Here is a 26,054-nt window from a genome sequence, read left to right as displayed (position 1 = left end):
TACAGCTTTTGACTTACAAACTTCAAAATCACTCAGTAGACTCTCAAGACATTGGGAAGGCCTAAACCAAACAAACAAAAAAACAAATGCGCTCCTAGTAATCAGTAGAGAGAAATTAACCAGTGACGACAAATCTTACAAACTGTTAGAGTCTTTCGATAAGCCTGGGGCCCTGGGCTCTGTCGGGCATCTGCTTTGGGAGTGATGTGTCCCGGGGTCTCGGGGCCTGTGGGCTTGTCGCTGCAGCTCTCTGGGGCTTCTGCACTGAGGCTGCTGGGTGGTTCCCCTGGGACTCTCCCCTGCTCTTCTCTGGGGAGGTTGCGGTAGTACCGGCGGTGGTTCTCCTGGGGTTCCCGTGCTCTGGGGGGCCTTTGGATGTCTGTGGCTCGGATCTCCTCTGTGTCTGTCTCGGGTCCAGGGTGTAGGTCTGTCGCTCCTCACACTCGCTATTGCATAATTTATGGAGAAACCTTGTATACACAAGCGCGCTCACACTGAAACCCGCAGGTGTTTAGATTAAGGTGTTAACAGATACACAGATGTTTTATACTGAGCCTCAGTAAACACTAAGTACATCTTGCATTCATTAGTACCGTAAACTTTTTTGTAACAATTCTGTTATTATATATGTTTCTGCAAGTGTAGAAGCAATCTTGTAGGGTGTTATCTTGTAATCTTTTCATCATTCTCTCTCCTCCATTCTTTTCTCCTTCTCTCCTTTTTCTTTTTGCCCCACCTCTCTCTCCTTCTTGCTTCTTATTTTTTCCTTTTTGTTTCCATCTCCGTGTCAATAACAATTTAAATAATCCCAAAGCAGTTTCTAGAAAAGTTTTTTTTAATAAATATCAAGCAGAGCATTATAGCATTAGCCGTAATACTCCACTTGTGAAAGTAAATCTGTTGGGCTTCTTCTTGGCACTCAGAAACAATTCTGAGTGCTGGACAGGACACGGTAAAAAAAAAGAAAAAGAGAGTTCCCGGGACACAGCAGATGAGATGTTGCTTCCTCCTTAGAGTTTTGAGGAGTATAAAAGAAGCCAATTATCACCAAGTCTCTCTAAGTGTTGCTGTTCAGCAGCCGATCCTTGAGACACTGACCTGTCTTTAGGTTACTCCTGATTGCCCCTCACTTCTGAAGGAACGCATTCTCCCTCCACCGCAGCTGGTACCAGCTGCTTCATCCATAGATATGAGGAGACAGATGGAGCAACCTACCTCTGCATCAGCTCCCTGATTCACTTTGTGAGGTACTCTGTTGTTTAATAATGATTCCTTGAGTTTCTGTGCTCTCATCGAATCTGGCTGTGAGCAAAGCCTAATCGATCAGACGTTAATAGAACAACGTAAGACTGAAACTGAAATACACCCTTCTCCAATCAAGGTCACAGCTTTGGATGGGGGTTTTCTTCCTCAGATCACTCATCTTACCAAGCCCTTGCAATTAGTCCTCTCTGGTAACCACCAAGAATGCAATTTATTCTTTGTTTTTTCCATCTCTCATTCCCTTATAGTGCTGGGTTTCGACTGGCTTGCTAAACACAACCCTCATTTAAACCGGTCTGAAATCTGTGTGCAGTCCAGATCCCTGGTGTGTCTATGCTCCTGCTTTCATTCTGCTGACCCATACCAATCACCTTCGGTAAACGTAGAGAAGGGGGAACCACCTGACATCTCTAAGATCCCAGAGAAATACTTACATCCCAACCATGTATTCAGTAAACACAAGGCCCTCTCACTACCACCACACAGACCATATGACTCATGTGCCTCTCTACCATCTAGCCATTTTTACAATTACTCTTGACCAGAAAGCAACTCCATGGAACAGTATATCAACAAATCCCTTGCTGCAGGGATAATCTGTCACTCTTCTTCTCCCCTAGGAGCAGGATTCTTCTTCATGTCCAAAAAGGATGGATCCCCAAGACCCTGCATCGACTATTAAGGCCTAAACCAGATCACAATAAGAAATAAATACCCTCTTCCTGTCATAGCATCTGCCTTTGAACCTGTCCAAGGAGCCACTGTATTTACCAAATTGGATCTTCGCAATGCCTACCATTAGGTTCTCATATGCCAGTATGAGAACCTAATGGTATGAGTCGAAGACTTTTCAGACCCTCCTGGGACACTTCAAATGCCTTGTCATGCCTTGTCAGTATCTTGTCATGAAGTTAGCCACTTCCGCCTCTCAGCCCGCTCAGATGCTTTTCTTCCCCGCTACCTGCTTGCTTGCATTCTTTTACTCTTAACATTTTATCTCTTTGCCAAAATTACAAAAAAGTTGGACTAAAACTACTTCATACCAGTGACTCCCAAGGATTATTATTATTTTTTCTAAAGGATTTTCGTCAGGTTTTGTTAATTGAACCCGAAAGAAGGACAAGTAAACTTCAGCTAATCAGCACAAGATGCCTTTCTTCACCACAGAGGACTTCAACAAACTTAAATAGAAATTGACTGTTTTGGAGATGAAACTCCATCAACTAGCAGGGAATATTGAGGTAAATATGGGGTGCAGCAATAATTCAACTCTGCCTGTGATCCCAAACAGTGACAGCCAGCTCAATGACTCAGCCAACAAACAGAATGCTGAGAATAAACCCACCGGCAGTCCCGGTGGGGCCAAAAATCAAGGAAGACGACTCATTGGAAGATCACTGCAATTAAATACATCAGACTGGCTAGAATTACAGACAAATGCCCCTGTTTCCCCTGGGAAACGGAGACTTCGACAGCGAGCTGTTATCACAACAACTGATCGGAATGAGCCAGCTGGAATTTCCCTCCAAAACAGATTTGCCCCACCACAGAATGAAAACCAGGAAAACGATCCGTCTTCTGAGAACAATAGGAGGTATGAGAACAATCTTGATTCTAAACAGTCTTCTCCTAAGCTGCCAGAGAAAGAGCGCACCACCGGGCCAAGGACCCTAATAATGGGCAACACGGCTGTGAATGGAATCAAAAACTTCCTGCAGCAAGAAAAACACAGAAGTTATGATTGGTACCAGTAATGTGGTGTCCAATATCTCAGAGAATATTCACAGAAGAGCGCCCGACCCTCGAAAACCTTATCATACACTTTGGAGCCATGGATAACATAGCTAAGAAAAATCAGAAGTACTGAAAGAGGATTTCATATGTCTGCTAAATAAAGTTGGAGGTCTCAATATCAAGGTGTTCCTCAGTTCCTTTGCACCGATTTTCAATGCAGATGAAATTTTTTGAGACTTCTGATGATTAACAAATAGTTGAAAAAAGCATGTGCTACTACATCTGTGAACTTCAACGGCAACTTTAATATTTCTTTGGGAAAAAATACCCCTTTTCAAGCAAGATGGTTTCTGTTTGAACAAACGGTTTGAACGGCAGCCTCGACCTTTGGCAGAGAACGGATGAACAACAACGATAAAGTTACCACCAACAGTTCCAGCAGAGATAAAGCAGTTGGCTGAGTGAGAGTTCATCACAAAAGGTCTCCCTGCCAAATTCCACAGGAGAAGTGGACCCCCAAGTTAAACCCCCCTCACCCCACACCCCAACCCAGACCGCACAGACCTCTACCATCTTTCCACCAAGCCCAGTTCTTGCTTTTCTGGATTTCACTAACAACATGAACAAAGTTTTTAAGATTGGGACCCAAATGACTCTGACATCTTCTCCATGCAACAACCCCCGTGGCCCAGGCCCCGCTACTGAACTAACATCTTCCAAAAGCCACAGAGCCCCAACACCTCCTAATCTATTTCCTTTAAAGTAGGATCTTCATATCGCTTCTCTGTGATCCAGTCTGGGCCCCATTGGTAACTCTATGATAAATGATCATTTCCCTAAAAGACTTGGGCCCCTGATGGGAGATAGTTATAAAATCTCTGTGCTTATATGTGACAGAAAGAACAAAGCTAAAAGGATAAGAGATAGTAATAAACAATCAAACTTGAAAGCCATAAACTGTCAGGTACAACCAGACAGAGTTAATGTCAGCTACTAAGTTGATGTTATGTTTTTAACTGAAACATGGTTACATGAATTTAATGAAGCGCCCATTAAATACACACACAGTCGACACCTGATAGAGTCGACACCTCCGAACTACAATTTTCTTTGTGACAGCAAAAGATAAAGTAGAGGGGTGGCCACTTTGTTGAAAGATTTACTGAAGTGTATAAAGGTACAGTAATTCTGGGCAAATTTGACTTTCGTCATTGACTAACTGACTCACTGGTGGCGTTTTCTGACTGTGCTGAGTCCTTGTTTCTCCTTATATTGACAGTGTTTTCACTGTTCACTTAATGTTGTCATGTTTGATAAATTTAAACACACTCACCAGTAGAGTTTTATGCTCATGCTTATTCCTCTACAATTCAATTCAATTAAATTTAATTCAGTTTTATTTATATAGCGCCAATTCACAACACGTTGTCTCAAGGCACTTCACAACAGTCAAGTACATACATTCCAATTAATCCTAACCATTGAACAGTGCAGTCAAAGTTAGTTAATTATTCAAATTGGATAAAAAAGTTTTTCTGTCTAAGGAAACCCAGCAGATTGCATCCAGTCAGTGAGTTGCAGCATTCACTCCTCCCGGATGAGCATGTAGAGACAGTGGACAGTCACTGGCGTTGACTTTGAAGCTATCCATCATACTGAGCATGCATGTAGTGACAGCGAAGAGGAAAAACTCCCTTTTAACAGGAAGAAACCTCCAGCAGAACCAGAACCAGGCTCAGTGTGAGCGGCCATCTGCCACGACCGACTGGGGGTTTGAGAGAATAAAGCAGAGACACAAAGAGAACTTTGGGTCATGACCGAAAGAACGAGATCACGGATACAAGCGGCTGAAATGAGCTTCCTCCGTAGGGTGGCCGGGCACTCCCTTAGAGATAGGGTGAGGAGCTCGGCCATCCGGGAGGAGCTCGGAGTAGAGCCGCTGCTCCTCCACATTGAGAGGAGCCAGTTGAGGTGGCTCGGGCATCTATACCGGATGCCTCCTGGACGCCTTCCTCGGGAGGTGTTCCAGGCACGTCCCACCGGGAGGAGGCCCAGGGGACGGCCCAGGACACGCTGGAGGGACTATGTCTCTCGGCTGGCCTGGGAACGCCTTGGGCTCCCCCTGGAGGAGCTGGAGGAGGTGTCTGGAGAGAGGGACGTCTGGGCGTCTCTGCTGAGTCTGCTGCCCCCGCGACCCGGTCCTGGATAAGCGGAAGACGACGAACGAACGAACAAAGAGAACAAAGAAGCACTGATCCAGGAGTCCTTTCTATGGGAAGGAAAAGTCAATGTTAATGGATGTAGCTCCTTTAGTCGTTTCACCTAGAAAGAAAGAACAGATAAACTCTGAGCCAATTTTCAAGGTTAGAGTTTGGAAGAGAGCACATACAGTTAGTTACAGTTAAGCTCAGTCAATTTCCATGTCTCAAAGAGAGAAAGGGTTAAACACTAAAAGACAGGGCCTTGTGGATCATCGGTAGAGGGTGAGCATTAAGTTGTTGCCAGCAGAAGCTTGGAAGATTCCCCTCTCCAGAAAGGTGTCACAGGTAGACACAGAGCCAGGCCAGGTGTAGCTTCTAGGAAGCGAAAAGAGAGAACAAAGTTGAAAGCTGAAATAACAGCAAATAATGCAAAATTGGAGAGTAGTGTGAGAAAGTCGCGAAGAGGGTGAAAGTGGTCATTATGTCAGCAGCCTAAGCCTATAGCAGCATAACTACACAGTTTCAGTTCAGATTATTTAGTTGAACAGCGCTTATTTACAACAATGTCGTCTCAAGGCACCCCACAAAGGGTCCCATTGATGGTCATTGTTATACTAAAAACCACAAGGATTGGGATACCTCCCTCTGTCAGACTAATTATAACCATTGGAAAAGAGAAGGGGTCATACAGGTAGCAGAAATGGAGGGTGTGTTTGCACCTCAACCATAACTGAGCCGGTTTAGGCTAAACCTAACTCCCCCTTACTCCAACCAACAGGGAGGGAGGAAGGCTTTATCAAAAAGGAAAGTTTTAAGCCTAGCCTTAAAAGTAGACAGGGTGTCTGCCTCAAGCACTAAAACTGGGAGCTGGTTCCACAGGAGAGGAGCCTGATAACTAAAGGATCAGCCTCCCATTCTACGTCTAGAGACTCTAGGAACCACCAGTAAACCTGCAGTCTGAGAACGAAGTGCTCTGTTAGGAACGTATGGAACAATCAGATCTCTGATATATGATAGAGCTAGATCATTAAGGGCTTTATATGTGAGGAGGAGAATTTTAAATTCTATTCTGGATTTAACAGGGAGCCAATGAAGGGAAGCTAAAATAGGAGAAATATGATCTCTCGTTTTAATTTTCATCAGAACGCTTGCTGCAGCGCTTTGAATCAGCTGAAGGCCTTTAACTGCAATTTTTTGGACATCCTGATAGTAAAGAATTACAAGTACAAGTTTCTCCTTATATTGTCTGGCAGTGTTTACACTGTTCGACTTATGTTGTCACGTGTGGTTACTTTAAGAGACTCACTGATAGCGTTTTCTGCTTGTGCTGAGTCCTCTGGGATTCTCCTTTATTTCCGATAGTGTTTCACTGTTCGGTTTAATTGCCAAGTTAGTTGGTTGTTGGCTTACCGGTGGCGTTTACTGCTCGTGCAGAGTCCTGTGCACCTTTTCTGACTTGTTTTATCTAAGCTATGATGCTGGAAGATCATCTGGAAGGGCATGATTTGTGCCCCTCCTGCCTTGGTGTTGACCATCTCAGAGAAGCACTTTTCCAGAATCTGCTTGCCTGCAGGTGGACTCTCCACAGGTCCAGCCTGCTCCCTCCAGTGCTTTCTTCCAGCGCAGTGATGCTGCCACTGCTTTTGTGGTTCCTCCATTGGAGGAGTACATGCGTGAACTACACGTCTGTTGGACAGATGCTAGAGCGTTTTCCCATCCAACGACTGATGGTAGAGTTCTTGCTGCCCTGCAAGAGGCATCTCGGTTTAAGTTGGGGCAGATGCCTGCGGTGGAGCCTGGCACAGTGCCGTGTTATAGATGCTCTGCAGGGCCTATGACTCAGGGGCCAGGATGGTGCGGCTTCGGAACTCTCTCATCTGTTGCTGGTCCTATCCTCCTCTTTGGAGTCAGTCTCTCTGGACCAGTCAACGCAGGGCATGGTTGATACTTCCCTTCAGGCGTTTGCTCTGATGACGAGGGAGCTTGGTCATACACTCTCTAGTTCATGCTCAGCGTCAGGTCTTGCAGGCACAGTCACCCCTGACTGAACCCTGTACAGCTGAGAGCTCTCCCTGTGGTTTCGGGGGAAGTCTTTGGCTCTGCTGCACTTGAAGCACTGGAGCACATGGCTCAGGCCTCCCGAACACAGCAACAGCTGGCCAGACTTCACAAGCGTAACCATCAGTCTCTTGGCAGTTGGACCACTGGTGGTTTGCCACGGAGGTCTACCCTTCCATCTGCTTCTCTCGCAGTGTCTCGGGATCCGGCTCCAGGACTGGGCCCAAGCTCGGGTAGGTACCGGCGTGACCAGGTGGGGGCCCGAGCCTCCCACCCCTTTCAGTCTGCACAACCTTGTTGGCGTCCCACTGGGTCTTCGAGAGGCCAGGGGGCCCGCAGATGAGGCATTCGGGCTGGCAGTCGGGTGTTTTACCCTGGGACAGCTCGCCTGTAGGTCTGCCCGTTCCCCGGATTTCTGGGTGCTATCCACCTTGTTCTGTGGTTACTCGCTTTTGTTCCGACGCCGGCCTCCTGTCTCTGGCTAGGCCAGGATGACTGTCATCCACGACTCTTTGAGCTTTGCACCTTGCTGGTCAAGGGCGCGATTGTGCCTGTGAACCCCCTGCAGTATCCGGGGGGGCTTTTATTCAGTTTATTTTCTGGTTACCAAGAAGGCTGACAGTCTTCGTCCAATACTGGTTTCTCCGCTTTGCATTCCAGGGGAGGCAGTTTCACTTCCAGGTCCTTCCACTCTCTCTTTCTCCCCAGGTGTTCACCCGGGTGTGTGGCAGCAGCCCTCTCACCTCTACAGGCACAGGGAGTGTGGATCCTACCCTATCTGGACAACTGGCTCATCTGTGCCGCAACCCGTGCTCAGGCAGTCCGGGACAGCCAGATAGTGCAGATAGTGGTCATGTGAGTCACTTGGGCCTGGAAAAGAGCAGGCTGACCCCATCTCAGGTAACAGTGTTTCTGGGCATTGCCCTGGATTCAGTCTCTATGACAGCTTGCCCATCGCCGCAGCGGGTCAGCAATATTTTAAGCCTGCTCCCGGAGTTCCGGCATATCAGCGCTCCTCCACTTGTTCTATATCTACGCCTTCTTGGCATGCATACCACTATGTCCAGTGTGGTGCCCCTAGGACTAGGGGCTATCATTGCGGCCCGTATCAAATGTGGTTAGACGGCCTGCATCTGGACCCTACACTGTCTGCACACAGACACAGGAGGCTTCGTGTCATGCCTCAGTGCCTCCAATCCCTGTTGCATTGGTGAGACAGGTTGTATGTCACGTCGGAGGTTCCGCTTGATCCCCTCCCGTGCCGGAGGGAGGTGGTGCACACAGATGCGTCCTCCCTGGGCTGGGGCATGACCTGGCAGGGCCGCATGGCACAGGGGACGTGGTCCCCACGGCAGAGCCAGGAGCACATCAATGCCCTGGAATTGCTGGCAGTGTGGCTGGCACTTGCGCTTTTCTTCCAGGGTTGCAGAACAGGCACATACTAGTGAGGTCAGACAACACCACTGTTTTTTTTCATGTGAATCATTAAGGAGGGACAAGGTCACAGAGGCTGTTGTCTCCTGGTCTGGGCAGCTCCACATTTTGCAAGCCTCAGGGGAGCCTACATCCCAGGCCTGCAGAACGTTCCTGCGGACTTTCTGTCTTGCCAGAAACCGCTTCCTGGGGAATGGATGCTTCACCCGGACGTGGTGAGTTGTATCTGGGGAACATTCGGCAGGGCGGGTGTGGACCTCTTTGCCTCCAGGGACACAGCCCACTGTCCTCTCTCGTTCTCCCTGATGGACAGCCCCAGTCCTCTGGGCTGCGATGCACTGGCGCACGACTGGCCCTGGACCCTTCTTTATGCTTTTCCCACCTTCGCCTTAATTTTTCCAACTCTCCCGAGGGTTCTCCAGAAGGGGCACAGGCTTCTGTTAGTGGCCCGTTTCTGGCTGGCAAGGACTTGGTTTCCTCTGCTGCACAGGCTTTGCTCTGGTTCGCCGATTCAATTCAATTCAATTCAATTCAAAGATACTTTATTGATCCCCGAGGGGAAATTAGAATTCCAGTACAACCCATCCAAACATACATCATGTCACAAGACAATGGGGGGACGGGTCACCGAGGCTTTGTTGCCCACTCACAGGCGCTGCCCTTGCTAGATGAGAAAAGAGGCCACATTAGGTAAGTAGAGGGGAAAAAAATCATATTTCAAACTTTATCCTTAGCAGGATACAGTTTGAGATTGCAAAAAACCTCAGCACAAAGAAGCAACAAGTTGACAAAACAACATCATGCCGGGAACGGTGAAGGTGGTGTGAGGGGTGCATATGTTTATCTTGAGCATGTGTGTGTGTCCAAGTAAGTCCATGAAGCACTGTCACAGAGGCCATTGTCCTTGATGGTTCGTTGGAATGTACATCAACCGGCCAAGTTTTGAGCAGGTCCACAGATGTCCTCAGGGAAGGGAGGGGGCAGAGGGAGCAGAGCGTTATGTTTACATAACTTCCAGGAGAAGTTGAAGAGAGCCAGCCATCAAGGCCGTGCAGGGGAGCCAGATTCAGAAAAACAATAATTATTTGGGTTAGGCTGACTCTTAATTTTCCGTCAGCCTTGAGAGTCTCGCTGGTGCTTCTCAAAGGCGAATCCAGACAGCCAAATTCCTAGTCTTTCTGCCAGATCTGAGCGAACAACTTTCTCCAAGATTTATCCCATTTCACCCCTGAGTCCAGGAACCGCAACCTGCCTGCGATCCTGTGTAAGGATCACATCCAGTCTGCGATTCAGCTCACGTAACATCTCAGTCTGAGTGTTGATCGCCCTGAAGATCCCATCACACATGCCAGGCAGCCTTACAATGGCCAGAACAGCTGCTGACATTCTCCGAATTTCTCGATATGAAAGGTAACCGCTGACTCCAACAAGCAGAAATCCTGATATCAAACATTAAATTATATACACATCTTCCACATCCTTGACTGACATTAGCGACAGACACACAATCCTCCACTTCTGCCAAGAGGCCATCGTGTATCCAGAGAAAAATGTCCCATCCGGGCAAGTGGGCTCTCCCGACCCCTGTCTTCTCGTTGAGAAAATTTGATCAATTGCATTGAGAGACCAGCTGACCAAATCCATATTTTGGAAGAATTTGGAAGATGTGCAAAAAGAGGCTCCAAAAAAAAGACAAGACACAGAGCTGAAGCAGGCCAGATATGGGAGGGGTGCGGGAGACAGAGAAAAAGCGTCCACCTCCACCAAGAGCAGGAAAAGAAGGAAAAGATGCGCCTCCCCTCGAGGAGGGATTTCCTCTTCCAACTGGCAGGTCGCATTCTTCACCAGGCTGTGGGTTTGGCCCCTTCAAGGCATGGCTCCACCTTCTCCTGATATTGTGGGAGGTGGGCCGCACGATGGCTAGTGCATGGGCACCATCCACTAAGACCATTTCAAACCAATAAATGGGCGGTCTTTGATGACTGGTGCCATGATGAGGGACTGGTCCCCTTACATTGCCCAGTTTCTGGAATACTTGCCTTCCTTCATGGGCTGCTGAGTCAAGGGCAGTCCACATCCACCTTGAAGATGTACGTAGCTGCCATTTACCGTTGGCATGTAGAAGTAAATAATTGCTCCGTGGGCTGAGACAAGGATGTTGCGCTGTTCCTGAGAGGTGTCAAGTGCTTGCGTCCGCCCACACATCCTGTGGCACCTTCATCAGACCTTTCTTTAGTCCTGGAGGCCCTTCAGTGCCCCTCGTTTGAAACCTGTGGACTACTCCATCCTTTTTTCCTAAGTTGCCATCTGCGGTAGGCTATGCCCAGCCACTCCACTTTGCCCATTTCAACTCTGGCGCTCCTTTTGAGCCTGTCTGCCCTGTTTGTGCACTTGAGGCGTATGTCAGTGTCACAGCGACCTTACGGAAGGATGATAGCCTTTTAATATTTTATGCAGGCTCACGGTAAGGCCAGGCCCTTTCCAAACAACGGCTGGCCCACTGGATTGTGAGGGTGATTGCTGAGGTTTATGCTTGACAGGGCAGACCTCTGCCTGTGGGAGTGAGGTGCCACTCCACTGGCCAGCCCACGGGCCTGTCAACCGCAAAGACTGCTATGACTGGAGTGCCGCTGGACATCATTTGCCAGGCAACCTCCTGGACTTCCCCAGACACCTTTGCCAGATTCTACAGAGTAAATGTGTCCACACCCCATCCCCTACAAGGCATCATGGAGCAGCAGCCTTCTTCTTCCTGCTGAGATATCTGTTATTGTGGCTGTTGCTTGTGTGGGCTGCAGATTCCTCGTGACCTTGTTGGTATGCGTCATCCAGTGCTTGAAGTTGATCGCCTCTTGCGGTCAGTAGGGATGAAATAGAATGAAAGTTATGACTGTAACTGCGGTTCTATGAATCCTGGATGACTGCCAGAGTGCTTGGTTCCTCGGAATCCTTGTACTCATGACAAGATTACCGGGACTGAGCTCCCGGTGTCACATGATTATGTAGACACACATTGATCACCGGTAGGTCATATGTGATGTTATTTTTCAACCTGTGCATGCACAACAATGATCATTCAGTGCTTGAAGCACCACCTCTGGCAGTCATCTGAGATTCATAGGACTGTGGTTACAGTCGTAACTTTAGTTTTTCTCACCTCTTCCTGCAGCGTGTGACAGGCATGCGCAGCCACACAGCTGATCCTCATCTGGGCTAATCAGCGAACAGCTTTTAAGCAGCAGGAAACCTGAAGGAGGCATCAGATTGTTATCTCACCAGAATGGTAATTGGACCAGCAGACATTTCTCTGTTTCTCTTGTGTCTTTCGACCTTGTCTCTGACCTGAGTTTTTGTGTTCCTCTCTGCCAGAGCATATCTTTCCCACAGAACCTGTTCTGGATTTTCTCCGCCCATGGTCCTTGTCCAAGTCCACATTCGGCTTGGAGCACTTAACTGTACTTGTCAGACTGCGAGCCTTCTTCAACTTCCTGAAATCTACAGTATAACGAAAATACTCACCTCATCTTTTGTGATCCAACCTGATCACAAAAGATGAGGTTGGATCACAAAAGATGAGGTGAGTATTTTGTGATCCAACCTGATATCCTCCTGCCTCTCCACCCTCCAACTCCTCCCTCACCTACTAGATAAGAACAGAGAGAGGGAGCCTCAATCCTGCACCACAGCCTCCCTGTCAACCTCAGTTTGTGTCGCGCGACTCACCTTCCCTCTCGGAAACATCAACCAAAGATAACAATAAGACGCATCTTCTGTCTGTCCATAATTATACCTCTCCTGTCAGTCCTACTCACATACTTCTCTTCCTTAGTCAGGTGCCCTGCAAGATCTGGACTCCACAACGGTCATGCCTTGTGCTCCAGTTCCTCAATAAACCTTTTAAACCTGAATACTCCCTCCGTAATTGTTCTCCACTCTAGAGTCACCTGGATACCCGTCATGACAGGCATGCTGTCACCCGTTTTGCACTGCATTTCAAAACATTATTAAAGTTATTACAAACACAACTGCAAAGGGTAATGGTAGGGAGGGACATAAATTAATTCTAGGGGAGTGACACACTCTATGGAGTACACAGCCAGGAAAAAATATATTGAGTCATGAATAATTACAACCTGATGGATACATTGCTAATATGATAATGACTGATGTTGCTCTTTCTGATCGTTAATGTGTGTTTAAAACATACATCCCTTCTACCACTAGCAAACGTACACAGGGAGTAATCGGGAGACGGTGCATTAATGTTACCACAATCATTAATAATAAACGCAGCATTTTTAATCAGGGTTTTACACCATCACCCTGTCTGCCTTTAGCCTCTGTTGATGACCTTTCAAAATAACACCTTGTGCAATAGATTATAATGTAATAGGTGACATTGCCTAGATAAAGATCAAAAGTTCTCTGTGAAAGTGAAATGTCACCTTGGAGAAATGCAACAGAGGCTATAAAACAAAGACTAGTTGGTAGATTATCTTAACACAGACAGAAGCTGAACTATGGGTCCAGTTTTATATCTTTCTAAATGAAATTCTTAATGTCTTTAATCTTAAATTAAAAAGCCCTGACATTATCAATAAAAGACAGTTATAATGCCTGTAAATTACTTACTATTATTGACAGGGTGATAAACCCCTCACCACCCATTGCTCCTGAACTTTGATCCAAAACGTCTGGTAATGACTGCAAATTTTTTAAAAGATAAAATAGAGAGCTAAACCATTTGAGCCTCCACAAGCATTAGGGCATCTGAATTATTTTAATCCACTGAATTATGTACCCTAGAGAAAACATGACCAGATATGATTCTTGTCATATCCAGAGCTGTCTCCAGGTTGGTGCATGTTTGTGTTTGTCTCTTTCATCCCCACTCTGCGGGGTGTGACTGGCAGGTGTGGTTCCGCAGCTGCAGCTCGTTGAGACTAACTGACCCATTTACAGTCTACGATTTCAGGAAACGAGGCAACAGAAGTACTGCCTTGGATAGTTTATTCCTGCTATATTTTATCATAGGACCAAATCTAACACTATACAATAACCATCACTGGCATCAAAATGTCAGGTTGTTGCATTTATGGTTTGAACCGATAATCTTAGGATAGAGTTAAGTTCTACAACACACCAAGGGGTTATGGACTGTGTCAGAGCCAGTGAAGGCGACTGTGGCTTCCGGCTATCAAGCGGGAGGATTGGACACTATTAAAAATGCATCTGCAGTGCCCAGTTTGTCAGGTAAGGTTATGTGTTTAGACTTCACCAGAAACCCTAGTTTTCACAGACTTGCAAAGATATCAGCACCAGGAAAAAATCTAATTTGTTGTATAGTGGCAAAACATTTTAGTGAGTCATTATCATAGCGCGGGTTTTCAAAAAACAAAAACAAAAAATAAATTACCCGAAAAGGGCCAGAAAACAAAAAACTACCCGAACAAAGTAGAGCCGTGTAAATCTCCAGTGGAGACCATTGAGAGTCAAGAGATGGAGGCAGTTTGTCCTCGAACACCTCCGGGACAGGATCAGGAAGTGAAGGCAGCTCGTCCTGCAGCTCCTCCGGGACAGGAATGGGAAGTGGAGGCAGCTCGTCTTCGAGCTCCTCTGGGAAAGAAACAGGAATAGGATTAGGAGTCAATAGTGGGGGTAGTCGACCCACGGAGTCAGGACCTCCAGGGATGAGGCGAAATAGAGAGCTGATCTCTTCCACAGCCCTACCACTCTCCCTCTACAGTCTCAAGGGTCAGGGGACTCTGGAGAAAGAAACTTCCACAAACCCCTAGCCAGTCCGTAATCTGGTTTGCCACCTCCAGTCGCTGCCACCGCGAGCTGCGAGAGGTGAAGCGGTGCGAGTAGCGTAAAAACAGTCCTTCCTCGGTTTTGAACCCTTTTGTGCCCTCCTTGCTTGATCCTCTAGGCTGGTTTGTTCGGTCATTGGGTGGGTTTTAGGTAGGAACCAACGTGCAAGTAAAGAGATGCCAGGAGCCAGACAACTGAAAGTAAGTTGAGACTTATTTGCTCTCACTCAGAACTGAGGCTGGGCAGCCAGGACCAAGGGACACTGAACCAGGCCAGGATGCAATGTAGCGGACGAGACCAAACCATAACCAGACGGTAGCTACGACACTGTCTAACAAGACATCTAACATGACGAACCAGTGGGGAACTTAAATGCAAACAGGAAATGCAGGGAAAACCAATGAACAACAATACCAGGTAATCAAGGGAAACTAGGAACAGGTGTGGAACAGACTGCAGGGAGACAGAGGGACTGAGATCAATTAACACTATAAACACAGAACAGAAAGTAAACAAAGGACCAGACTAAGTAAAGTAAACAAAAACACAAGCACAAAACATAGACACAGGGCATGACAGTCATCAAAAGACATTGATATAAAATAATATAACAGAGTCTGGGAGGAAGGGAAACCACCAAAGTCCTAAAAGGAAGCCATAATAATACCGATGTGAAAACCAGGAAAGGACAATACAAAACCAGGTAATTATAGACCAGGGGTTGGCAACCCGCGGCTCCTAAGGTGTGAAATACTGAACATGGTAAAATTGAGTGCTGTAAAAACCAACGTGATTAATTTCGCCTCTGTGAAAATTAGAATCCGTGAATTTGGAGGTAATTAAAATCATAACATGGTAAATATTAATGTTAAAAACTTTAAGGTTATCAAATTTAACGTTGCCTGTTTTCATGCAATGCCTTGATTTTAGCGCCTCCATTTTTACCACTTCAGTTTTATCATTCATTGACCCCTCATTAATTTTTGTTACCTCATAGTGGAGTTTCTCTTTATAGATAATATAGTGAACCTGGAGTCCAGTCTTTCTCCACCTGCGTTCAACTTTTCAACACTCCTTTTTTTCACTTCTGACTGGTGGAGAACTTCTCCATGGAGACATTTTTTTTTCAGAAACGACTTTCACTTTAATTGGAGCAATTGAATCAATGATGTCTGAGATTTTAGAATGAAAGTTATCTACCAGCTCATCTACAGTGTTACAGGGCAAAGTGGAGGTAGAAGAGTAAATCTGGTTAAAGGTTTCAGCAGCACCGTCCTTAAAGATGCGTTTTCTTATCATGTCTCTTTGACAAACTGAGTCATTAGAGATGATGCTTTCAAAAATAACAGAAAAGTGATCAGATAGGGTAACATCAGTTACAGACACTTTGGAAATGTTTAGACCCTTAGTGATGATCAAGTCCAAAAAATGTCCCTGTTTGTGCTGTTTAACATGTTGAGTCAAACCAACATTTCTAAGAGTGTCACATAGATCTATTGGACTTCTGTCTTCAGGATTGTCCATGTGAATGTTGAAGTCTCCCACAATAATTAAACAGTCATAATCAACACATATCACAGATAAAAGTTAATTAAAATCACTGAAAAAGTTTGTTTTGGACTTAGGAGGCCCGTAAATATTCAAGAACATTGTTTGCACCGGGCTCTAACAAGGAGTAAAACCTACCAGTTGCCTGAGAACCACGGCAGTCTGAAAAAAACAGCTTGCACAGCCGCTGGATGGCATGACATACCCGCAGCTCGGGGTTAAGTCCATATCTGACCTGTTTTGGGATGTAATGACCTATAAACTGGGCCACTGTCTTAAAATTTAACTATTGTGGGCCTGGGCTGAAGCCCCCAATATTTCAAGACCCCTGTTCCATAATGGAGATCTTCACTAGATTTATTCATATGTGGAGTCTATTTTTCTCATTGAAATGAATTGAGATGCAAGTAATCTGTTCCAGACCCCCAGAAACAGCACGATGCAGCACTAATGAATATGAAGATGATCAAAAATAAGTAAAATATTTGGTACATTGTTAGAGAAAAGAAGTACGGTAAGCCTTTTATTAATTGTTGAACTAAAGTGCAACAGAAAAAGTGCAGAGTAAATACAAAGAAAACAGCAAAGTTAAGCAAATCATATTAAAATCATCACAATATACACAAAATTAGCCTAACTCCTGTTACAAAAGTAAATTATTCAGAAATAAAGAAATAGGCAGAGATCCCCCCCCATACTAGACCCAAAGCTGTATATAGAGAAAAAACATCTTTAAAATGTATTCACTGAAAATTAAAACCCAAAAACACGACCACACCATGCTCTGTAAAGAAAAATCTCTGCATGTTTTACTGTATCTGTATCTGGGAATATCCCCTGCTTGGTGCTGGGCTGTGTTGCTACCAGGGGTTGGTGGGAGCCCTGGCCTGCCACGGGGCTTGGGTCCCGGGCTTGTCCTACGCAGCGGGAGATGGTGGTGTGGCTGGGTCGGGGGGACTCATTGTTCTACATCTCACCCTGTGCCTCTTTGGCCTGGGAGCTGCTGCTCCTGTACTTCACCTCTGTGCGTGGCACATGGCTGCCCTAGGGTGAAGCCTTGTCTCTGTCTGGCTAGGGCTGCTGTGGCCTTCTGGAGCTGAGTTCACCATCCTTTGGTGCACTTTGGTCCTGTGTGTTGCAGGTTGTTGTCGCCACTCTTAACAACTCAGAACCTTCAGGTGACAAAGATGCTCACATGAACTCACTCAACACACTTATTTCTACACTTATTTTCACCCACCCACACACAAAAACACAAATAATCTAAATGGTTAAAGGTCAAATAAACATAAGTTACATAAGTTACACAAAGTACAGCAACGTGGCCTTGCTACTTTGATGCTGGTTTGATGATTTATTAAAGTCAATCATGCAATTAAGATTTCATCTAGAGATCTCCTTTTTGTAGATCAGAACTGCCCTGGGACATGTAGGCAACCAGCTTCTCTATATGATATGCCTGAAATGTGGCAACAGAACACGTAAAAGAATAAAGTAAAAATAAAGTAAATATAAGGACAGAGTGATGGATATCACAGTCCAGCTGCTCTCAGTGGAGCAGCTGGACTGTGATATAATGACCAAAACACATAGCATGGTTAGGAAAAGATTAACGGGGATTTGTTTAGGTATAGGTGACTTTGTTAATGGAATTAGCTTAATGAGCTAATTCTTTACTTCCCTGGGAGAAAATATCTATCCGGTCATTTAAGCAATAGTTAGATTTCCCCCTGAAATTGGTGTGTTTTTTCCAAGGAAATTTGGTTCCACAGCATACCAAGGCAAGTTTGTTTGATGCCATTCACACACAGTGTTTAAAATGCTTTACAGGGACAACAAAGGAACAGAAATGTTACAACATCACCTGATACATGAAAAAGAAAAACTAAGCTTTGCAAAACATAAAAACAGCAGACATAATCACATGGGAGGCAGTGTCCGTTCTCCAGGTGTCACTGTCATCTCCACTGGTCCTGGAAACACTGAGTGATGAGGTCTCGGACGTTTTAGACTTTATCACCAACTCTGAAATGTATTTTGGACCGGGACAGTTTAGTGATTTGAAAATAAGAAAATAATTTGAAATGCTATCCTTTTACAGGGAACCTATGAAGTTTGAGAACTGGTTCTGATATGTTCCATTTTCCAGGACTGGCAGCAGCATTTTGGATGAGCTGCAGCTGCCTGGTTGAATTAATCTAACCTAGCCAAAGTAAAAGAATACACCGTTCTTAGGAGTCCTGTTTTGACAGGAACCCCTTTAGTTGGGAAATGTTTATAAGGCGTTAGTGGGCTGATTTATTGTCTTGTTCCAATGTTGCTACTTGGACAGACGGGGGCAGCAATATGCTATCTCTGCGACCAGTCTGTGCTTCTCTGAAGAAGAAAACTGAGCAAAATGGCTGCACCCATGAGTAACGTGGAGGAAATTCGCAGTCGGGTAATCTTGGGAGAATTTGGTGTTAAGAATGTAAGTTTGTTCTGTAACTTTAGATTGTAGATTGTATGTTGTAGTACCCACCGCGGGAGGTCACGTAATGCAGCATTTGAGCCCCTCTGGTTTGTTACTGCAGGAGGGAACCAACCTGTCCATCAACACTTAGGAATGGGAATAAACACTAGTTTTAATCAAAATGTTTAGCAGATTTAATACTGATGCGTGTTACGATGAGTAACAATGACCTCGAATGCATTTTCTTTCATTTAGTGTTTGTTGGTTAAAAACAATCAGGCTTCACGCATCTTATCGTGTGTGGTGGCTGGTTTGCAGAAAATAGTGTTGTTTTTTGGTAGTAATTTTATACTAATAATACAAATTTTTATACCAAAGAAAAAAGAATCTCTTGTTTTATTTGTTCTGTTTTTTGTGTCAGGTTCATACAACAGATTTTCCTGGAAACTACCCGGGCTTTGATGACACCTGGGACATGAAACTATTTCAGAAGGTCAGTTTTATGGGTCTGTAAACATGTCCCATGTCTTGAAACATTGTACATCAGTTTAGTTCTTCTGATACTTTAGTAGTTTAACAGTTTTTGGATCAAATAGTAACAAAAATGTTCAAATAAATGTTGATTTAACTGGATATTATTTTCCGAAAACGTTTCTGTCACAGATATTTCCCTTTGATTGTGTTTCTCTTCCCTGTACAGGCCACATGGCTCTTTTCAAATATAACAGATTATGACCCCCTATCAAACCAAAAACAACCTGCTAACACATACTACTTACTGGGCTAATGACTATGATGACTTTAAATCATTACTTGTCAAATGCTGGCAAGAGAAGTCCCCAAGGCACAACTCCAAGGTAAAAACCAGTACACAGTGCAGAAGAACATCACAAAATAGGTGACCAGAACTCTGCAATCTTTCTTTATTGTGGGCGTGGTGGGCTTTGTACATCTGTCGACGCCGCCGTTTAGCAGAAATGGGTCCACCTTGCCCACGTTAAAGACAGAAGAAAGAATTTGGAGTTCTAGTGATCAGTTTTCTGAAGGGAATCTAAACATCCAAGGAATCCAGCTTCTCTTGTCTTTCTGCTCTTTCACTGTGAAATCAGTGTTTTTCCATTTATTCCTCACTGCATCAAACAGGAAATGTACTCACCTTAAGGAGGAATCGTTGGTGTTGATAATTTGTGAATGCAAATAGCACATGGCCACAAATATATTTGCAGGCAGTCCAATATTAAACAAACATTTATTTCCAGTGCTGCAAGTGTTTAGAATAATTGTTCCTAGTTTTGCCTATGATTCCACTCCTGTTTGTTGGCAGAACTTCCGAGTGGATGTAGTGCATCTAGATGAGAACAGTATGGAGTTCGACATGGTGGGGATCGATGCTGCTATTGCCAACGCCTTCAGAAGAATCTTACTTGCAGAGGTGACTTTCCTTTCTTTCCTTTTCCGATGCTGTTGACATTTTTCCAAGAATAAAAGCTTCACAGTATCATCTCTGTGTGAGAGCCCTGCTGGATTTAGGTGATAAATTGTGAAGTTTCTTTGGTGACTTAACTGGTATACAGGTTGATTCACAATTCAATTCAGTTTATTTATGTAGCGCCAATTCACAACACGTCATCTCAAGGCACTTCACAAAGTCAAGTACACAAGTCTTCTGCTAGCTCTTATTTTTGCATATTTTGCTTCAAAGGGTAATTTCTCCCACAGAGTTGGGCGTAGTTGACTCTCCAGACGTCCACATGAACCTCAGGTGAACTCAAAACGGACGTCCACCGGACATGTCTGCACAAATCTCAGTCTTTACAACCGCGTACTCGGTGTCACACAGTAAACTGCTCAGTGGGAAAACGTCTTCACAACACACTGTTTTATATGTGACACACTGCTCCAAGCAAGCAGCTGTGAAGATGCGAAGTGTTACTTCCATTCTCTGCACCACACTGACAGATGTATTCACTTTCTTTGTCCCTAGTCTGGTTTAATGACCGGATTTTCTTTTTTTTTCCGAAGCTACAAGGCAAATTAGCTCTCCTTCCTTATCCCATCACACCATGCCAGAAAGTGTGGCAAATGTGGGGATTTTATTAGTAGAAATGTAGGAATTGGTACGCGCCACTATTAAGTCTAAAACACCAGCAGATAGTGTGCTAACAGAACTCTGTGGAGCCTGTAGACCATCATGGTTCTCAGTAACTGTTCTCCAGGCTTTCTGGGGATCTTTCTAAAAACCCATTTCAACTCATTTTCAGTCCGTTTTTTGGGCTGTACTGCATATGAGGAAACGTTTCCAGTTAAATGTTGTTGGTGCAGAAATACTGTTATACCAAAATGTTATTTTTGCCCAGTGTTGGCCTGTCCACAAAAGAAATTGGAACAAATGATTTGATTTTGACAGTCGGTGATAAGTTGTCTGTTGATATGAAAAACATGTTCATTCCCAAAGTGTAGGAGCCTTTTATTGCTTAAAACAATACAATTCAGTGTTAAATATAAGAAGAAACATAAATCCTTTTTTGTAATAACGATCAGGTGCAAAGGCCAGACTGAGAGGCATTAAAAGAGCAGCCAACATGGCTGGAAACATGGAAGAAAATCAACTAGACGCCCTGCTGACATTTCCAGAAATGATCCATCTTAACCTTATGTATCTGACAGGAAATGTCAACCAAAAACACATTACATCATTTACAAAGTGTTTTTTTATGAACCTTTGTTGAAAGCTTTGCTTTATTCTGTCTACAGGTGCCCACAATGGCTATAGAGAAAGTGTTCATCTATAACAACACATCTATTGTCCAGGATGAAGTTCTGGCCCACAGGTTAGGCCTCATCCCCATTAAAGCGGACCCTCGTCTGTTTGAGTTCAAGAATACAGGTAAACCACCACAATGAACCTCCTGAGAGACGGTAGGAAACCACAATACCCATTATCCTTTGCCTCTGTACTTGATGATCTAGGATATTTTCTTTTAAAGGTAATGTGGGGTTGATAGTTGATAAGCTAGATGTTGTGAAAGCAGACCACATATCAGACTGTAATATGTGTGTAAAGGTTGTGGCTTGCAGGAATTAGTCACAGATGCTTGTGTTGTTTCAGATCAGCAGCAGCTGCTGAGAACTGGAGGACCTCTGGAGCACCATCATGTTTCATCCAAATATTGACACCAAATCATTTATCCAGTCTCCCTTAACTGACCTGGGTGTGAAAGGCATAAAAAAGTAAAACTAAAAAAACAGCAGTGCTTAATATAAACCCACCTGAGACAAGGGTTAGGGTCATGCATTTGGTAACATATTTGGCTGTATGTTGGAGTTAAAAACTGATCCAACTGGTGAAAAACCCCTCGGGTTGAGGAATTCCTGTTTGTCAGTCAAATCACTGATATGAATGAACAAGCCGCAACATTAAAGGGGGATTTCTTCACCGCCCTCCTCCCTGTCTTTACAGCAATCGCAGGTTGATCTAGTTGCTCAAGTTGTGACCGATCCGACCGATGTGTTATATAGGTGAGGTGGACCACCAGAGAGTCCTGGCCACCTAATGGTTTAACTTCCATCCCATGTTATGTCAGTATTTATTTCTCCTCCTGTCCAGCTGTCAGCAGCTGCTCTGACTAAATCACTGTCTAACTCCTGGAACAACTTGTACACACAATCTTAAATCTGATTTGGTTACCTGCTTTCATTTTCTTGCTACATAAACAACACTGCAGTTAAGCGGTGTGCAAAGCAGTTTGTGTTAGTATGCAGTGGCCTGTATTTTTAAAGCACCTGTTTAGAGTTTAGCTAAATAAATGACTAATTAATAACTCATCAGTGCATGACATCCTGGTCTCTCCAACCCTGAATGGAACTTGTACCCAAAATATCCCATTTAAAATAGTCATTTTTTAGAAGTATACAAATAGGGAGATCAATACCAAATTGCACAATTTTCTTTTTCCATAAAACTGCCCTCTAGTGGCCACTGTTAGAATACAGGCATCAACAATACCCCCTGTTATCTGCAGTGTGTAAAACGAGCTGATGTACAAATAAATACAGTTTTTGTGTTGTTTTGTATCTTTAAGGTGAAGAATCTTCAGAAGAAGAAGCTTCAGAAATTGACACAATTCAACTCCAGCTGAAGATTAAATGCAGCAGAAACCCCCGAGCCAGCAAAGACTCGTCTGACCCCCGGGAGCTCTATCTCAACCACATGGGTGGGTCTCAGGCAGAGTTCTCATTACAGACGAACATATGAGGGTCAAAAGAGATGAAGCTAGACTTGTAACATCATGTGAAGTGTCAAATTTGCCAAATCACCCGTCACACATTTACCAGTACATTTGTCTAATTTCAGTTTAAATAACTAGTATTACTTACAGGTCTAGTAGCTTTAACAAAGATAAAATAGATATCGTTCTATCCCCTTTGTCTCCTTAAATCCTAATGGGACTTTTGTTCCTAATTTCCTGTTCTTAGTGTATTCCAAAGACATAGAGTGGGTGCCCATTGGAAACCAGGCAGATGTGTTTGCAGACTCCTGTATTCGACCCGTGCACGATGACATTCTGATAGCTCAGCTCCGACCAGGACAGGAGCTGGACATTGTCATGCACTGTGTCAAAGGACTTGGTAAGATAACACAGGCATGGAAATATTAAATATATATACGGTCATGTAGTGACCGGTACTACTTGTTGTCCTGGCCTGTGTCTGAAATTGTAAACTTTTCTCCATCATGAAAATTTATTTAGATGACTCTTTCAGGAAATTACAAACTCAAACTTATTTTTTAGGTTAAATTGACCTTTTTTGCTGCAGGGAGTTCTCTACCCACATATGCTACATGCTGTTGTAAGAAAAAGCCATTCAGTTAGATTCTGTTCATTTCAGCTCAGTGCGATTCAGTCGTAACTCAGGCCCGTACCGTCTAATTCAGTCCAGGTACTGTAGAATGACATGGAATCAGCTTCAGTAAACCTCCAGCAAAATCAGGATCTGTTGAGCAGCCATGTGCTTCAACTGGGTGGAGGCTGGGAGGACAAGAGAGTCAAACACAGAAGCATTGAACCAGGGGTACTTTCTAGGCGAAGGAACGGCAAAGATTGAGCTTAACACAGAGTTTAAGCTAGCAATAAATTGAAGCAAAATAGTGTGAGGTGACCCTCACCCTGTGGGGTTTTGTTTTCAGGTAAGGACCATGCTAAGTTCTCTCCGGTGGCGACAGCCAGTTACCGCCTCCTCCCAGAGATCACCCTGCTGGAGACTGTGGAGGGCGAGAAGGCACAGCGCCTAAAACGCTGCTTCTCACGAGGGGTTATAGACCTGGAGGATGCTCATGGTAAGGAGGAAGAAAAACATTGATCTGAAATCAGATTTTTCCTAAATACTATCAAATGTATTTTTGCTTTGTGCATCTCAGGAAAAAAGGTTGCCAAGGTGGTGAACAGCCGGCTGGATACGTGCAGCAGGGAAGTTCTCCGACACAGTGATCTGAAGAACTGTGTAACGCTGGGAAGAGTTCGGGACCATTTCATCTGTACGTTTATAAAAACTCCCGACGCTAATATGTTGTTAAGCATCTAAAACTGGCAGCTAATGGCTACAAATGTAGTATCGTTAACCTCTAAACTATGTAGTTATCATTTAGAAGTCAGGGCCTAGAAAATTGTGATAAGTAAAGAAATAAAAATGACAAGTAAAAGGAATATAAAAATAAGTCACATGCAGCATTTCGATTATCATCAAACACCTGCAACAATCACTGATCTTAAAACAAGAAATGTCTCACCAGTGGCCAGTGGATGGCGCTCTAAACCTCTGCCTATAACAGACTGCCATCAACGCATGTTCTTAAAGATACAGAGTGATTTTATTTTTTAAGTACTGTTTTTCAAGTTATTCTCAGCCATGGTTCTATGACCCGTAGTAGACAGTTTCCATATTACAGTGAGTTGGTGGCAAAGTGAAGAACAGCTGCTGATGCAGATTTTTGTCCCACAGATAGAAACATTTTCCCTGTGAGTTGGTTTAAATAGCTAGAATCAGCTGAAACTGAGGCTCTGCCTGACCGGCTTCTGAGGATTTCTTCACCTTTCTACAAACTCACTGTGATACGACATCTGTCTGCTACAGGCAAAAAACTACTGCTGGTCTTTTTTTTTTAGAACCACAAAAATCTAACATATTCCTTGAAAACCTTGCAAATTTGTACAGATGCGGCAGCTGTCTGTTTACTGGTAGGAACCTCCACCATGTGGGAAACACTGGGACATTGTGGTTACACTTGTGTACTGGACGGCCCATCGTCCCATCAGATCATATCAGTTTGATCTCATCCTCTTTGTTTAGAACGTCGCGCAGCTTTGTGGCTGAAGCTGTTCTTCCTCTAGAAAGAACCAAGTTTTATTACATCATGATGTAATGAGATTGTCTTAAGGTAGCAGGTGGGGTAAACAAGATACATGTACTTGTGTAGACTGATCCTGTTTTCATTGGATTGGTTTAGGACCACTTTTCATCATGTTGTTTTCACATTAAGAGCATTATTTTTAATTATTAATCCAGATGTGCTCTTTCCTTTTCCAGTCACCGTGGAGTCGACTGGCATCTTGCCTCCTGATGTTTTAGTCACAGAGGCCATCAAGGTCCTCATGGCGAAGTGTCAGAGTTTTCTCAGTGAGATGAACTCTGTCAACATGGAGTAAACAGACTTGGTTCCCGCCGTGCTCCTCAACAAACTATTGTGCTTGGATCCGTCTGACAGCATCAACTTCTGTTCTGAGAATTGACCTCCAGGCTGATGTGGTTCTGGTTGCTGCAGTTGTTTGTTGGCATACACTCCCTCTAGTATTTTGTACACCTGGGTTTTTTTCCTTTAACCTGCTAAATCTATGAGATCATCGTACTGGTGTATGATTTCTTTGCTCATGAATCAGTGTGAGAAAGAGACTGAATTACAGAACTCATTTCCTGTTGCTGTTCCACATGTAGAAGCTGAACTTGCCTCTAACGTTATAAAGTTGGAGATCAAATATTTCTGCAGAATTAATAAAAGAAATGCAGTAAATTCTCCCCAACAGATGAAAATCCTTTACCAAACTCTCAGATCCTGAATTGATTTAACAATCTGCTCATTCCTGAATTACTTGCGTATGTTCATCTGCACAGCAGAGCTGGGATCTTGATCACAGTGAGCCCTAACTCAGGATCAGATGCTGCCATGGAAACCAAGGCTTTGTTTGAAACTCTGAGTGATGCAGTACACCTGAGGTATCGGTGGATAGACATCAGGAATGCATTATGAGAAAGACCAGTTTGGAGAACCACTGGTCTCAGATGCTTCCAGTAATGTAAAAAAACATCAGATCTAAAAGTCATTCTACTCATCAAGGTCTTCAAGGTTGAATTATCTCAATTAACCTTTAAAGCTCTGCTGCAATGATTTATTTCCTTTAAAAGGAATCAGTATAGTTTTAAGAGGTAATAAAGTTATGAAAATCTTTCTTTTGTATGTCAAAAACCAAAGTTTATAAACTTCTTAATGCCATGTAGAT

General features: G+C 44.2%; 1 protein-coding gene across 2 annotated transcripts; it reads left to right on the top strand.

Annotated features, from left to right (window-relative positions):
* Nucleotides 1–13,901: 13,901 nt before the first annotated feature.
* polr1c (RNA polymerase I and III subunit C) lies at nt 13,902–25,577 on the top strand. Of its 2 annotated transcripts, none has more exons than XM_047351445.1 (9): nt 13,902–13,943; nt 18,923–18,994; nt 19,826–19,933; nt 21,256–21,388; nt 22,584–22,715; nt 22,978–23,130; nt 23,690–23,839; nt 23,921–24,037; nt 25,087–25,577. In XM_047351445.1, the coding sequence occupies exons 1-9, from the start codon at nt 13,917–13,919 to the stop codon at nt 25,203–25,205; spliced, it is 1,011 nt and encodes a 336-aa protein (XP_047207401.1). In that variant the 5' UTR covers nt 13,902–13,916; the 3' UTR covers nt 25,206–25,577. The 2 variants fall into 2 exon arrangements, with proteins under 2 accessions (XP_047207401.1, XP_047207400.1); XM_047351444.1 differs by lacking the exon at nt 13,902–13,943 and adding an exon at nt 18,364–18,519.
* The last annotated feature ends 477 nt before the right edge of the window (nt 25,578–26,054 follow it).

The sequence above is a fragment of the Girardinichthys multiradiatus genome, chromosome 22 (genome assembly GCF_021462225.1).
Source record: "Girardinichthys multiradiatus isolate DD_20200921_A chromosome 22, DD_fGirMul_XY1, whole genome shotgun sequence".
NCBI lineage: Eukaryota > Metazoa > Chordata > Actinopteri > Cyprinodontiformes > Goodeidae > Girardinichthys > Girardinichthys multiradiatus.
The sequence above is the reverse complement of the archived record's forward strand: the minus strand, read 5'-3'. Positions and strand labels throughout refer to the sequence as shown.